This window comes from Brassica napus, chromosome C1 (assembly GCF_020379485.1).
Source record: "Brassica napus cultivar Da-Ae chromosome C1, Da-Ae, whole genome shotgun sequence".
Taxonomy (NCBI): Eukaryota; Viridiplantae; Streptophyta; class Magnoliopsida; order Brassicales; family Brassicaceae; genus Brassica; species Brassica napus.
The window spans coordinates 6,182,699-6,197,642 of NC_063444.1; the positions used below are offsets into that span (position 1 = coordinate 6,182,699).

The window sequence follows — 14,944 nt, forward strand, 5'->3', positions numbered from 1 at the left end:
TTTTACCTTCCGACGAGAAATTTCTGACGACCATTCTCGTCGGTATGTCCTCGGAATACCGTTATTCCGAGGACATACCGACGATATTTGTCGTCGGAATACCGGTGTTTTCTTGTAGTGGTGGTGTTAACCGTGTTATATTAGTCTTGTTATAGCCAACAAGTTTATATGAATGGTAAACCACAAATATTTAGTTATAATATGGACCAATCAAACACTTATTTTTGACCTAACCAGTAACCAGAACTGAAGTCCGATCAAACCAAAAACATAGCTAGGTCCAATATAATAAATGATTAGCTGGCAACAAAAGTATCCGACCACATATTTCAATATTGGAATATTATAAGTTATAACGTTATGAATAAAAGATATAATTGTTCAACCAAGAATTATTATATTATTGTTATGAACCAGATTGTGGATGGCTCATAACCAAGAGATTATGATTTGTAATCTTTCCATTTATCTATGACGATGTAATCTCCTATATAAGGAACTTCTATGTTATGAATAAAGATAGACTTTTCCATTACTTTTATAACACGTTATTAGCACGAAACTCTAAATCCCTAAGCTAATACCCAAATCGAAAAATCCTAAAACTCTAACCCTAGCCGGCGATCCGACGAACCCTAAACCCCGATCGCGTCTCTTGTTCCCGCATCTGTTCCAGCTCGCGTCCCCGATCAGCTTCAGCCCAAGGCGTTCCTGATCCTAGCTCAGACGTTCGCGACTCGAGAGCAGCTCTAGCACGCGACCTCTTCCTCGTTCACGACAGCATCAGACAGCTCGCATCCGACGATCAAGGCGTTCCCGATCAAGCAACAAAGGACGTCCGTAACCCGATAGAAGCGACTCGATCCATTCCAGCTCGCGTCCCGTTCGTGTCCAGCTCGCGGCTCAACTCCTTTGGTGGTCCGATTCAACAATCATCTAAGGTTAAAAGGTAATTCAAAACCTAAGAACCCATAATCGAACATGGATAGATTGATAAAGAATGAACCCCTAAAACCCTAATCTTTATGAATCAAAACCATAGGGTAATAGATCAAAAATCCTAATTGAGTAAATCGAAGCTCTAAAAGTTCGATACCTCAAACCCTAAATCATGTTCCTACATGATTAAAACCCCAAATTGGTTTTTACAAGTTAAAATCCGATAAACCCTAACCATATATCTATAAACCCTAAATAATATAAGTATCAGAATTAATTATACTATAATTATCAAATCACATATTAAAACCCTAATCGAATATTTTGAAATCAAAATTGTTTTCGGTTTTGATCATTGAGGTTTTAAATCTGATTGAATCTGATGCTATGTTGCTAGAATTGTTTGAGCGTTAAATTAATAGATTTATTTTCTCATCCTGCTTGGTTAATTGTTCATCTAATTTAAAATGGTTTAAACCGAACAGCCTGTTAAAATATTGATTGAATCCGATAGGTTGCTAGCTTGCTTTGCTTATATAATCTGATTGATTGATTGAGCTTTACTTGTTTAAAATCTGAATGCTCTGATTGCATGATTCCTGAGGTTTAATATCATCTGCTAGGATTGATAGTTTTGTAATCTGATATGTTTTAAATAGAAACCCTAAATAATCCGTATGATAGGTTATATTGATATGATTTGGATGTCTTTGAGAATTGAGAATCCGTATGCTAGGTTGATAGATTCATGATAAAATCTAATGTCTTGAGGTTTAAGATTGTATGCTAAGTTCGATTAAATTGATTGATCTGATTATATGTTTTTGAGGTTTGATAAATTCGGATACTAGATAAATTATTTACACATGGTTTATGCTAAATACCAATCAGCCTTGAAACTGATTCATTGAAATTCATGCTTGAAATCTATATTCTAGTATTGCTAAAATCAGCCTTGAAACTGATTCATTGAAATTCATGCTTGAAATCTATATTCTAGTATTGCTAAAATCAGCCTTGAAACTGATTGAGTGATTAATAAATCTTTTTACTAGTCTTGCTAAAATCCATTGATTGTTAAACCATAATTGCATGATTAATTGAATCCGTTTTTGCTAGTCTTGATAAACCATAATATTATGAGCACATAGAAATAGTATTGCTGAGACTTGCTAGAAATTGACTGATTGATTAAATGCCTTTAAGATTAATAGTCTCATTGTCCTCACAAGATTGAAATCCGAATTGATTGTTTTTAAGAGTAAGGCCGCATGAAAATTATACCTAAATATTGAGTGATATATGATTTGAGATGTCGAAAATCAACCTGGATTTTGCTGCCCTAAATCTCTCTGGAGATAATTATTTACGGTGGGCATTGGATACAAAGATTATCCTAAAGTCAAAAAAAAGACTTGGTGAATGTATCATAGAAGGCAATAATGCCAATGAGAAAGATTGATATATGGCAATACTAATTATTAGCCATCATCTTATTAAGAGTCTCAAAGATCAGTATCTGACTATAGAGAATACTCTAGACCTTTGGACATAGTTAAAAATCAAGATATGATCACCAAAGAACGGTGTTATTACCAAAGACCCTATTTGATTGGAGGAATCCCAGAATCCATGACTATAAGTCTGTGGATGAGTCTATTGCTAGCTGGGCAAAATAATGGATTACTGATGAGAAACAGTGAATTGAGACCTCCTGGATTAACCCTATTACCTGATACCAATAAGGCCGCAGAAGAAAAAAAAAGGTAACCATGTCCAGAATGATAGACCACGCGGTCATGGCCGTGGAGGGTGGAAAGGACGTGGCCTTGGCCACTATAACACATTTGGCAGTGGGAATCACTATGGCAGAGGCCGTGGGTATCAACCCAATTTGAGCCATGGTCAAGGCAGTGGCCGTGGTATATCCTTTAAACCACAAAGCTCGACCAAATCAGTGTGCCATAGATGTGGAATGGGGAACCATTTGGCTAAGATATGAAGGACTCCCAAACATTTATGTGACCTCTATCAAAGAGAGTCTGAAAGGGAAGAATCCTGAAACCCACTTGGTCTATAAAGATGGTGAAAATAATTTCGAACATGATCAAGATGATCTTATGGAATATGAGGCTTATGATTGCCTAAAAGAATCAAGTTGATAATCTGATTTCGACATCAAACTTGTGTGATTGCTTTGCTTGCATGCTTCCTCTGATTTTTATCTCCTTGAATTTATTTCTATTACATTGTTTGCTTAGATTAAATGAATGAATGATTTTTCTATATGAGTACACTGAAAAACGCCAATATAAGTACTAAAGCAGGGATCGCCAGTCTGAAAGAAGACTATGACTAGACTAATATATTATTACACAAGGGTATGCATCTAGAAATCAGTGATGCCTTATATTCACCCAGCTCTAAGAGCAAGAGCAGCCTATTGAGTTTTAAAGATATAAGAATGAATGGTTTCCATATTGAAACAATGGGCGAAGGAAACAAAGAGTTCCTTCAGATATATGTATAAAATCGCCCAAGACCATAATAAGTCCTAAAGACTATACATGCATTCTCTACTGACCTAGATTATGCATAGATCAGTATGATAGAGGCTAAAAGTCTGCGAAAATATACACTTTATGGCACGACCGGATTGGCCTTCCTGGTCCAAACATGATGTGAAAATTGATATTCAAAAGGCACACATTAAAAGATAAGAAGAGTTATCCCAAAGAATCTCACGTGTGTAGCATGTACACAAGGGAAACTCATTAGGCCATCACCAGTAAAACGGCTACGAGCCTCTTTTTCATAAATAAAGACTATACGTCTAGATAATACTGGTGAATACATGTCTCAAGCGTTTAAATGATTATGGTATGTCGAATGGGGTAAGTGTGGACAATTCTGTGATACATGTCCATACCAAGAACGGCTTGGCCGAAATATTTTTAAACGCAAATAGCTGATTGATAGACCATAACTTATGAGGTCAAAACTCCCATTCACAGCTTGGGCCACACGAAATTTACATGCACCTAAGTTAATACGCATCAGACCATTTAGTGAGCATAGATATCCCCTATCACAATTATTAACGGGTCAAGAGCCAGTCATACCCCATCATAAGACATTTGGATGTGTTGTCTATGTACTAATTGCTCCACCACAGAGAACTAAGATGGGACCTCAAAAGGAGGATGGGGATATATGTTAGATATGATTCTCCCACAATAATAAAGTACTTTGAGCCAACTATGAGTGATTATATTTGAGGCCATGTACACGGATTATTTTAAGACTAGGAAGAGAAAAATAATAAAGCTGGTAAAAGAATGGTAAAAGAAATAGAATGAAATCAACCATCAATGTCTTAGAAAGATCCTCGGACTAAAGAATGTGAAATAGACGTCCAAAGATTATACATTTACAAAGCTAGCTAATCAAATGCCAGACACATTTGTTGACCCGAAAAAGAATGACTAAATCATATATAAACCAGCTTGTAAAGCACCAACGAATTTGATGTCCAAGAAGAGACACAGTCAAGTTGCTACAGAGTCTAGACAACGTATGAAATGTGGTAGACCAAATAGGTTCCAAAAGATAAGAATCCTCGGAAACAAAAGAAAGGTGCAGAGAATGATAATCAAAATCCAAATCCGAGGTTACTAAGGAAACCATCCCAGACATGGAGATAAGGCTGGCCGGCTCTAAGGTACAGGTACCAAACAATGTAGCTTGGGACGCCAAGCTGCAAAGTATTAAAGGTCCTGATAATAATGAATCTCAATCGATTATATCATATCTGGAACATAATGGAACCAATAAGGAATGTCGACATAAGATGATTTATTTGCATACAAGGTAGCACTTGAATTTATGAATATAAGCGAGGATCATGAATCCACGTCAATATAAGAGTGTGCACTCGTAGAACATATTGGATTGGATGGAAACGTGGGGTTAAATAGTTTAAGGAAGAAAGACGTATTTGGCCATATGATTAAGATGCCATATGATGTTAAAACCAGCGGATATAAATGGATCTTGTGAGGAATAGAAATCGTGAGATATAAAGCTGATGTTGCACAAGGATTCTCACAAAGACCAGTAATAGATTATGAGGAGACATACTTCCATGTGGTGGATGCAACTACTTTTAGATTTCTCATAAGTCTGGCTATATAAGAGAGAAAATTAGACTTGCAGCAAGTTGATGTAGTGACTGCATATTTATATGGTCCACTGGATAATGAAAGTACTAGAGGGTATTGAGCTGAAAGTACAGCAAGTTCTCGAGAACAATATTGATAATCATCAAAGTATATGATCTGAATATCCTATGAACATCTGGATACAATTTCCCAAACAGTTGAATATCTCAAGAAAGAGTTTGAGATGAAAGATCTTGGAAAACAAAGTTTTGTTTGGGATTACATCTCGAGTACATTAACAATGAAATTCTTGTGCATCAAATAGTATATACAGAAAAGGGTACTCAAGAGATTTAATATGGACCAGTCTCACCCATTATCTAGTACATGGGCGTGAGATCACTTGTTTTGGACACTGATCCATTCAGTCCAAAGGTGGACAATAAAGAAGTCTATTTAGTCCTGAGATGGATGATGCAGAAGTCTTGTTTTAGACACTGATCTGATTGGTCCATAAGAAGAACGATGAAGAAGCCTTTGATTTTGGTTTATTTTATACTAACCAGCCCAAAGAGGGGTTATTTGGTTTTGTTGATTTGTTTTCAGACATGTTATGTTTTATACATGGTGGTACACGCATATCACAGCAACATCATCCAAGATTTCGCGTGTGTGTATTTGAGGTCGATGACTCAATATGTTCGATCAGATTGTGGCATGGCCGATGGTAAAGAAGAACCAACTATCATGTTCGAGAACGAAGCATATTCTACCCAAGATTTTCATCACCCACGGATTGCAAAAAATTGGAGAGGTCCAAGGGACCTTCAGTGATGTCCAAATCAGGGGGAGTAATGTGTGTTGTACTCTTTTTCCTTCACCATGGTTTTGTCTCAATTGAGTTTTCCAGGTAAAGTTTTAATGAGGTAACATTAAAGCACATTACAAGCTCTAAATGGTTATGGCATCCAAGGGGGAGTGTTATGAACCATATTGTGGATGGCTCATAACCAAGAGATTATGATTTGTAATCTTTCCATTTATCTATGACGGTGTAATCTTCTATATAAGAAACCTCTATGTTATGAATAAAGATACATTTTTCCATTACTTTTATAACAATTATCCATATATATATTTCTTTTTAATCCATACATACACGGTATTTTACATTATTAAACCTAAAGGATTGCACTATATCCTTACAAAATAAAATAGATAACTGATTTCTTGAATAGGATTATTATATCTTACATTTTATTACTTTTAGCTATGTATAGTCCATGATTTTTTTTTTTTCCAAAATGTGGCATGACTAATACGTGCAATGCATGTAGCTATAGTTATCTGTTCAGAATATCCACGTCACTGTAACTTGAACTCTATTGTTGATCCAAATATCTCTTCAGGTGAGGTAGATCTCAGGAGTACATGTATGATAGATCGTATAACATTTGATTTGGAGCTATATAAACTTAATAAAGGAAACGATACAGAAAAACAATAGCACATGACGAAATGACATGTATCTGAATATGGTTTATGGAAGAAGTGTCTTTAGTTAAGAGGTTAAATGTCCATTTCTGCAGTTTCTTACAAGAATTCAATTCTACTAAATCATGTTTCTCCATGTTGTAACTTGTAAGATTGGTTATGGATCAACCAAAAAAGGTTTAACGCAAGAAAACTAAACATTCCAAGAGCGCTATCCAGATTAAATGCCAGTTTGCAAAAATAACATTTTGGATAATCAAAATCAGTAAATAAAAAAGAGAGGGGAAGAGAAAGAGGAAAGACTAAAAGGTCGTGTGTTGGTTATAAGTAGCTGGCTATCATTTTCAGTCATCTATATTCACATGCACACTTAACTCCTGTCACCATCATCAGTTCATCACCATTACCATTATCATCGCAATACAATCATGATTCATCATATATAAGCTGTACCTTTTGCACTGCATCATTTGAATCTACACAGCCCCCACGTTGTGGGGAATTTGAACTACTGAAGGTGCAAGAGAAAAGTCTTTCCATAGTGAGCTTAATATAGCCCAATAAATAATAGGCCGAGTTACTATAGCCCATTAAGTTTGCTCGGCCTCATTACCTTCATCAATTTCAGCTTCAAACCTCACGTCATGTCTGACCAGAGATGTCAAATAGGTTTACTCATTCTGTCCCGTCCCGTACCGCGGCAGATTAGTTATTGAGCGGGTCACAGCGGGCTTGTCCCGTGCGGACTGCGGTCCTCAGAATGTCGGTCCAAATCCGTACCGCAAAACATATAGGTCTTTGTGGGCCGTCCTACGGGATGCCTCCTTATCAAACCGCCTACTACAGCTTCCTTCATGAATGTTCAAGTGGAAGAGTTGTATAAGAGAGTTGAAGAGAGCTCATTAAGTTTCACCAAAGCCTTGTCAAATTCAATGTCATAAAGCTCTGTTTGTGCTTGTGTTCTTGAGTTTAAAGCCTTTTTTTGTTATCAGCATAAGATTTTATTAAGTTTGAATTTGATTGAGTTGTTGTCTTTGTAATAACTTGACTCAAGCGTTGTATGTCGTCATCAAACCATCTCTTTTTGTAATTCTTTGGATTTCAAAAAAAAAATCATGAATCACTTTGTCAAATTTACAAGTGACATGATATATGACTAACTTTTCTCCTAAACAACATCATCGTAACCAAATTTAATTTAAGAAAAACACCATTGTACAGTACTGAAAACAAAATCAATCAACTTAAACAAGAAATTCTACATTGTAGTAAAGCAATTCATAGTTGTGTGTAATAAAAAGAGAAAACCAAATCAAAACACCACCAGAGCTCGAATCGTCATCGCTGGAGCTGGAGTCGGCATCGCCGGATCTCGAATCATCATCACTGGAGCTCAAATCATCATCGCCGGAACTCCTTATGTTTTCTGGGGGGGAAAAGTCACAAGAATCGCTTTCTTCTCATTCTCTCTCTCGTTTTTTCAGGTAAAATAAGAAAAAAATGCGGGTCCATATAATCCCGCATGACCCGTTTTGGTCCATCCCGCAAAAGGCCCAGTCCCGCAAAGACCCGTCCCGCAAGGCCCGCAAATTTACGGACCTAGAAAACCTCGTCTCAATACCGTCCCGCGACAATCCTTTACGGGCCATGCCCGCGGTCTAAGTCCATGATTGCCATCTCTACGTCTGACATTAGTCGGATTCCTCCCGGTAATCTCGAACCTTTCTCACCCGGGATATTAACTACACTTCTAATGTTTTTTGACAATTTAGGGAGTGATTGGTAAGTTCTGTGAGTGCTTTCCACGTCACTTTTTTTTTCTACATCCACTTTAGTTAACAATCATGGTTTAAGAAAAAATTTAAAACTACAACCATAAAAACTAAAATAGGAAACAAAATAGCTTTGGAAATCAATTTTTCTAGAGCTTTATATTAATGCTCTGAAAATAATTAATCTACAGCTACACCAATAAAATCTACATCTATTATTCTAAAACCAAAAAATAAAAGTCACAGCACTTACCGATCGTCCTTTTATTCGGAATTCGGATGATTGCTTTATGTTTGAATAAACAATAATTGATATTTTAGTTAATAAATAAATATTAGCTTAATACACTGTGTAAAAGTCTTAAATATTTCCTTAAGTAGTATTAAACAATAAGGGATAATGAGAATTGATAAAATAATACGAAGGGGAACTATATAATTTAATCAATTATCTTAAACAAACAAATAATACGACCATTATAATTAGCAAAGCTTCGGATCCTATCCGACAAAACAGCATTATACTACTTTTTTTTCTTCCGCCAGCAAATCATCAGAATTTTCCTTCTGCTTTTTCATCTGTCTCTCCGATAATCATCGAGTTAAAGATGCGACACAACTGCTGCCATCTCTCCTTCGCTTCCGTCCTCAAGATCCTCAATTTCCTCCAAGCCTTCATCGGCATCTCCATCATCATCTACTCCATATGGATGCTCGATCAATACAATCGCCACGTCCCCGTCGACCCACCTCCTTCTCAGCCTCCCACGGCTTCTTCTCCCGACTCTTCTTATCTCTTCTCTAGCTCACGAATCGAGATCAACAGCGTCTCTGACTCGTTTAAGAAACCCATCGGGTCTCGTCCTCGGAGATTCGGGTTTCGACCTCCGCTCACTAGATCTTCCTGCTCCATGGTACTCTCTTTTCCAATAAAAGTTTCCATTTTTATGGTTTTTTGGATACTTCTAGATCAGTTTTGTGATTAGTCAATTTTGAATTTTGATTTGACTGTGAATCTTCTTGTTCATTTGCGTTTTTGATAGAAAGCAAATGATAAAGGTCAAAGCTTTGAATGCATGATGATGTGTGTTTGGTATGACGCAGTTTAATGTTTTGAAGGGATGTTCCAATGAATCGATGTGGTTTTGTTTTGTTTTTGAATTCAATGCAGGTTCATCTACTGTTTCATGGCGATTGGGATTTTGGTCTGCATTGTCACTATCATTGGTTTCATTGCAGCTGAAGCTATCAATGGCTGCTGCTTGTGTTTCGTATCCTTGCCTATTAATACATATTGATTTGCTTCTTATTCAGTAATGTGAAGATTATTAGCAAGTTTAATCCTTGACATGCCTTTAGTATTCAATCCTCAAAACTCTTGTCATCATACTTGAAGCAGCTCTCGTTGGATTCATTGCCATTGATCGTCACTGGGAGAAGGTGAGTTTCACTTCTTCACATTTGAAATCTTGTATCTTGCGTTGTGATGTAGTAAAACAGTCTAGAGACGTGTCTCTTTTAGGATCTTCCTTATGATCCAACTGGAGAACTCACTAGCCTTCGAGCTTTCATTGAAGCAAACATCGATATTTGCAAATGGGTTGGTGTTGGTGTGGTAGCTATCCAGGTAACTAACTCTAGCTCAGTTCTTGCCTTTTCCACATTTTTGAGTTACTCTCCTTTTGTTTTGGTGTTTCAGTTACTCTCGTTGCTACTGGCTATGGTTCTGAGAGCTATGGTTTCTCCCAGACAATCAGACCTTGACGATGAAGATGATTATGAGAATCCGATTAATAGAGCACGTGAGAACCTCCTTGCTCCACAGGCTAACCAGACATCTTCTGGATCAAGCAATATTGACAATTGGAGGTCCAGAATCAGAGAGAAGGTTAAAAAAAAAAAAAAACTTATTCTCCTGAACTTAGTACGTGAGATTTAAGCTTTGTGATTGATTGTCTTTTATTCTTCTGCAGTACGGTCTCAACAACGGTCAGAGCCAGAGTCCCTCAGTTTAATTCAAAAGACTTGAGTTCCTGTTTCGTTTTGTTCCTCTCTTGCTACGGTTGTTACTTTCGAGTGTGCATAAGTATTACACAACTGTTATTGTTTGATGTTTAGATTGGAACATTGGTTTCTCTTTCGTGTGTTTGCACAAAAGCGTAACGAGATTTGTGTTTAAAATGGGATCAAGTGATTATTAGTCTGCTTTAGCATTTAGTTCTCTCTCAAATCATTACAAAAAAAATGGACACAAATCTTCCCATAAGACAAAACTACACTTATCTTACATTTTTATTCAATGTAGTAGTTACTTGTTCTCCTCTCCTCTCATTGTGTAAAATCTAGAACGGCTTCCTCTACGAGCTCCTGCAACAATGCCTTTTCAATACCAATCCCAAGGTCGTTTATTTCACCTTGAAAGCTATTCATCCATCTCCTCCCAACGATCTCCTCCTTCACTAGACTCTCTGCAGCCACACTGCTTGCGTCCATGTCCTCTACATACTCATCTGAAAGCCAGTCCTTTATCTGGGACCAGACACGCTCCACCAAGTCTAAAGCCGGAGAATCTTTACCCATGCGTGTAGTCGTTGTTTCTGAAACCATGGAGTTAATGCAGTCGAATATGAGCTTACGAGTTGACCTGTGTTGTCTGCGTTTTCCTTCGTTAACGAACTCCTTGATGTTGTTGTTATCTAGGTTGGTGTATTTCTCTCTGAGTGAAGGGTCTAATGGACTGTTTGGCATAACCGTGTCATGAGAGAGGGTGCAACCCTTGCTGAAACCAGCAGCTGTCAATATTGTTTCTATGAATAAGAACCAGTCTTCATCCTCATGGACTCCTCTCATTGCGGGTTTAGATATGTTGTCAGTGCAAGAGTCATCATCCCATGAGAGAATCCGAGAAATTGATCCGATTGGTGGTGATTTGTCAATTAGATTAGACTTAAGAGACATTTCCTCTCCTGTTGAGAATGCAAGCGTAAGAGGAGAGGTGAGTAACAAACTCTCTGAAAGAAAAGCTAAGCAACCAGAGAACTTACCTAGCTTGCTTGACGTGGAACATTCTGGATCCTCTTCAAATGGAGGAAACAAAACCGAAACTGGACTTGGTTCGTCCTGTTTCTCACTTGTATTCCCAGCTTCTAGGGGCCTAGGTGTAGTCAGTTCCTCCTGCAAACAAATCAAAATGGCTGCTGATTTAACCATGAATGTCCACAATCACCAATGGCTCTTCGAGGTTAAAGAACTGGTGAAATACCTCGCCTGGGATTATGCTTTGCTGTTGTAATGCATGAGGAGGGAGACATTCTTCGCTGGGAAGTGTCACTGAAGAAGGCGTTGCATCTCTCTTCTCCTTGCTTGCTTTCTTATTCTTGAATGAGAACAAGTTAGAAACTTTCCAAGACGACTTCAAGCTTCCCGTATCAGTGAGCTCTTGTGGAAGCTGTGCTTTGGAAGCGTCAGAGACTGATTTTGACCTTGCAAGGACATTCAGAGAATCACTACCCATTTCCACTTGATTCAAATGAGTGTTTATACACGATGTTGACACCCTTGTCTCCGGTACTATCTCATCACTATCTCCGTAGGATCCAGTAGTCACTTTGGTCTCTGAGAGTGCAAGCATTTCCCCCAAGGTGCTGGAGCTTCTCGGTACTTGTTTATGCGGCTGAGTGCTGCCTCTGGTTACTGACATCAACGCCCATCTTTCAGAAAGTCGCTTCTTAGCCTCTCTGCAGACAGATGACTCCGGAGAAAATGAAGCTCGGCTGAAAGAGGAAGGAGAGAAAGGACTTTCAAACCTGTTAGCACAGTCCCATGGTGACATGATCTCAGAATCACTAAGGTTACCCACTGGATCTTCGTTATCAGATTTGTTAAAGGAGCTGTCATCACCAATATAACCATTAGACAAGACAGATGAGCACTGAGTCTCATTCCTGCGGTGGTGACACATCAGATTCTCACGCACTTGTTGCATTATCTCCTTTGCCACTTCTTTAGACTGATCAACATCATCAAAATAGCCTTCATTGGGCAAACCTCTCGGAGTGGATGGGGATGATGAAACACCTTTCATATCTAGAGTCTTCCCTACACTAGGCTTCAAGACAACGATACGTGTTGGCTGTTGTACAGTTCTTTCCTCGTTTCCACGGTTTCCCCATCCACTTGATGAAGAAACCACTTTCTTAACCTGCTTGTTCTTCCTCCCTTGAACCACAAATCTCTCAGTCTCAACAGCCTTTGAAGGTCTCAACACTGTGATGCGTTTCGCCTCTGACTGATGAGTAGGAACAGTTTGCTGAGAGAAAGAATTTGATTCCTGGAGCAACTTAACAAACAAATCCTTGTTGGAGCTCAAAACTTCGAGAGCCTCTTGGAACTCTTTGGATTGGTGAAGACTCTCATCAGTAACAAGTCGTTTCGCTTCTGCAAACTTTTGACGAACGAGTTTCTCGGTTGCGCTTTCATCATATCTTCCTTTTCTAGGCGAGCTATCCCTTGAAGAGCTCACCTTCTGAGGGGACTGCCACGTTTCATACACATCTTTATATTCTCTGCTGAGCTCCTGATACTTTTGGATCTCATCATCCATAGAAGAGTGTGAATAGCCTCTGGATTTGCTTCGCTGTGTAGCAGTCTGGGGAAGCGTCTCCAAACCCATTAACTTCGCAACCACGTTAGTAGGACTCTGCTTAGGTTCGACCTCTTTTGACATTTCTCGAGCAATGAGCTTCTTCATAGGTGTACCACTTGCTTTGCTAGAAGCAGTTCTCCTTAAATCAGACATAATCTGTGCAAACAAGAAACATCAAGTGGTGCCAATAAGGACAATGACAATGTTTCAACCAAATATTACCAATTCAGGTTCTGAGTGGCCTTTATAGGAGGGGATTGGCATTCGAGACACATCAGATCGGCTCCTTGACAGAGAGGATCCTGCCAACAAACTACCTCGTGTCAATAACACACAAGTGAATACAAAACTCAAACAGAGATATAGTTATATTAGTCCTTGAGTTGAAAATAACTTTTGACAAGTGAAGAAACTAGTCGCAGAGGGAGTTCAGTCATTACCATCACGATGAGGTTTATCTGTAAGCATCTTGTTCCCGTTAACAGCTGTTCCGAGATCAAATAGGTTAACCATCCTCCCTAAGCATCCAGGAACTGGACTTTCAATCTTTTGAACCTTTCTGCCTCGGAGCTCATTCATTTTTGGTCCCTGCAGTTTCACAGCTTATATAAGGTTGCTATTGGTGCTTGGAAGCAAAAGAAAATGAAATGAAAGGCAATAATGGTTGCTGGAGGAGAAAATGCAAGATTGTCTAAAACCTAAAAGATCCAGGAGAAGGGAGGAGGAGAGTTTAGAAGAAGAAGAGAGGACTTTCTTCTAGCAGCAAAAAAAAAAAAGAAGAAGAATAGGCCAAAGCATAACAAAACAAGAGTTTGGTAAGAAGGAAGAATAAGATTCTGTAATCCAAAGGGACACTTCATAGAGTATATACAAAAAGGAAAGAAGAGCCAATTTACCATTTTCACATGACCTATCACAATCAAAAGACAGTCACTTTTGTACTCACCCTTTTGTGATCAATTTCAGAAGGAAACTGAGTCCTCAGGCACACTGGATCTGAAATTAACCAGATTGCAGCAAATCAGCGGTAGATCATAGAACTCTCTAGTAATCTCTATGAACTCTCATACCATATAGATATATAGACACTCAAAATGTGACCCACCCCAGAAAGAAGTCACAAGCATTAATAAATGCGACAACTTTTATAACAAACAGGAGATGAGTAAAAAAAAAAAAAACAATCAGAAAAATTGGAAAGACAAAAAAAAAACTGTAATTTTTCGATGCAGGAAACAGACAAGAGAGAGGAAGAAGAAGAAGAAGAAGCTAATCGGTGCAGAGAGAAGAGTAAAAAGGTAAAGATCAGAAGAATCTATTCCTAGTAAGAAGAGATCAAAGGCAAACAAGAAAAAAAAATGTGAAAAAAGGCGAAAGCTTTAGAAAAGTGGAGATCAGAAGACTCAGATACTTTTTTCAGCACATAGGGGAAGGAAGAGAAGACCTGTACAACTGTTAGGAGGTAGCTGGAGTACGTCAGAAACTCAGCCGTAGAAGATGCCGCCGGAGATTAAAGAAGATGTACCCAAATCTGCTTCTCTCTCTCTAGCAGGTATCTTCCACGCGCTCACCGAGTGGGATAAAGGGCTTTTAATAAAATAGAGTTTCTTTACAGAATATCAAGTACAGACAAAACATATGAAGAGAGAGAGAGGAAGAAAGAAAATGCTGCTCTGTACTACTCCTTCCTCTTTTTCTTGTCTTCTCTCTCTCTTTGCTTTACCAATTTATTTATTTTTCCTCCATTTGTTTATATTGAACTGAGATTTACTGATTATAAAATGCTTAGCACATCGTAATGATTCATTTTAGTTTTTGTAAATGTAATTCTGAAGCTCGGTTAGTTAATTACTCGTTTATAAAAATAAATAGACGGTGCTTGTATAATTCATTTTAGCAAAGGGGGTCAACGTAAGCAGGCAAAATAGTCAACA

The 14,944-nt window shown here is 38.1% G+C and overlaps 1 protein-coding gene and 1 pseudogene across 4 annotated transcripts; one reads left to right on the top strand and one right to left on the bottom strand.

Annotated features, from left to right (window-relative positions):
• The first annotated feature begins 8,887 nt into the window (after positions 1-8,887).
• On the top strand, positions 8,888-10,578 carry LOC106375570 (annotated as a pseudogene).
• On the bottom strand, positions 10,534-14,734 carry LOC106375569. 4 transcript variants are annotated; one of them, XM_022694565.2, is made up of 7 exons: positions 14,455-14,734; positions 13,907-14,006; positions 13,451-13,598; positions 13,233-13,312; positions 11,628-13,166; positions 11,410-11,539; positions 10,534-11,331 (listed from the first exon to the last, which is right to left on the bottom strand). In XM_022694565.2, exons 2-7 carry the CDS (start codon positions 13,907-13,909, stop codon positions 10,694-10,696), a joined length of 2,538 nt encoding a protein of 845 aa, XP_022550286.2. In that variant the 5' UTR covers positions 13,910-14,006; positions 14,455-14,734; the 3' UTR covers positions 10,534-10,693. The 4 variants fall into 4 exon arrangements, with proteins under 4 accessions (XP_022550286.2, XP_013670975.2, XP_013670976.2 ...); XM_013815521.3 differs by having other exon boundaries at positions 13,957-14,006; positions 14,455-14,733; XM_013815522.3 differs by lacking the exon at positions 13,907-14,006.
• Positions 14,735-14,944: the final 210 nt, after the last annotated feature.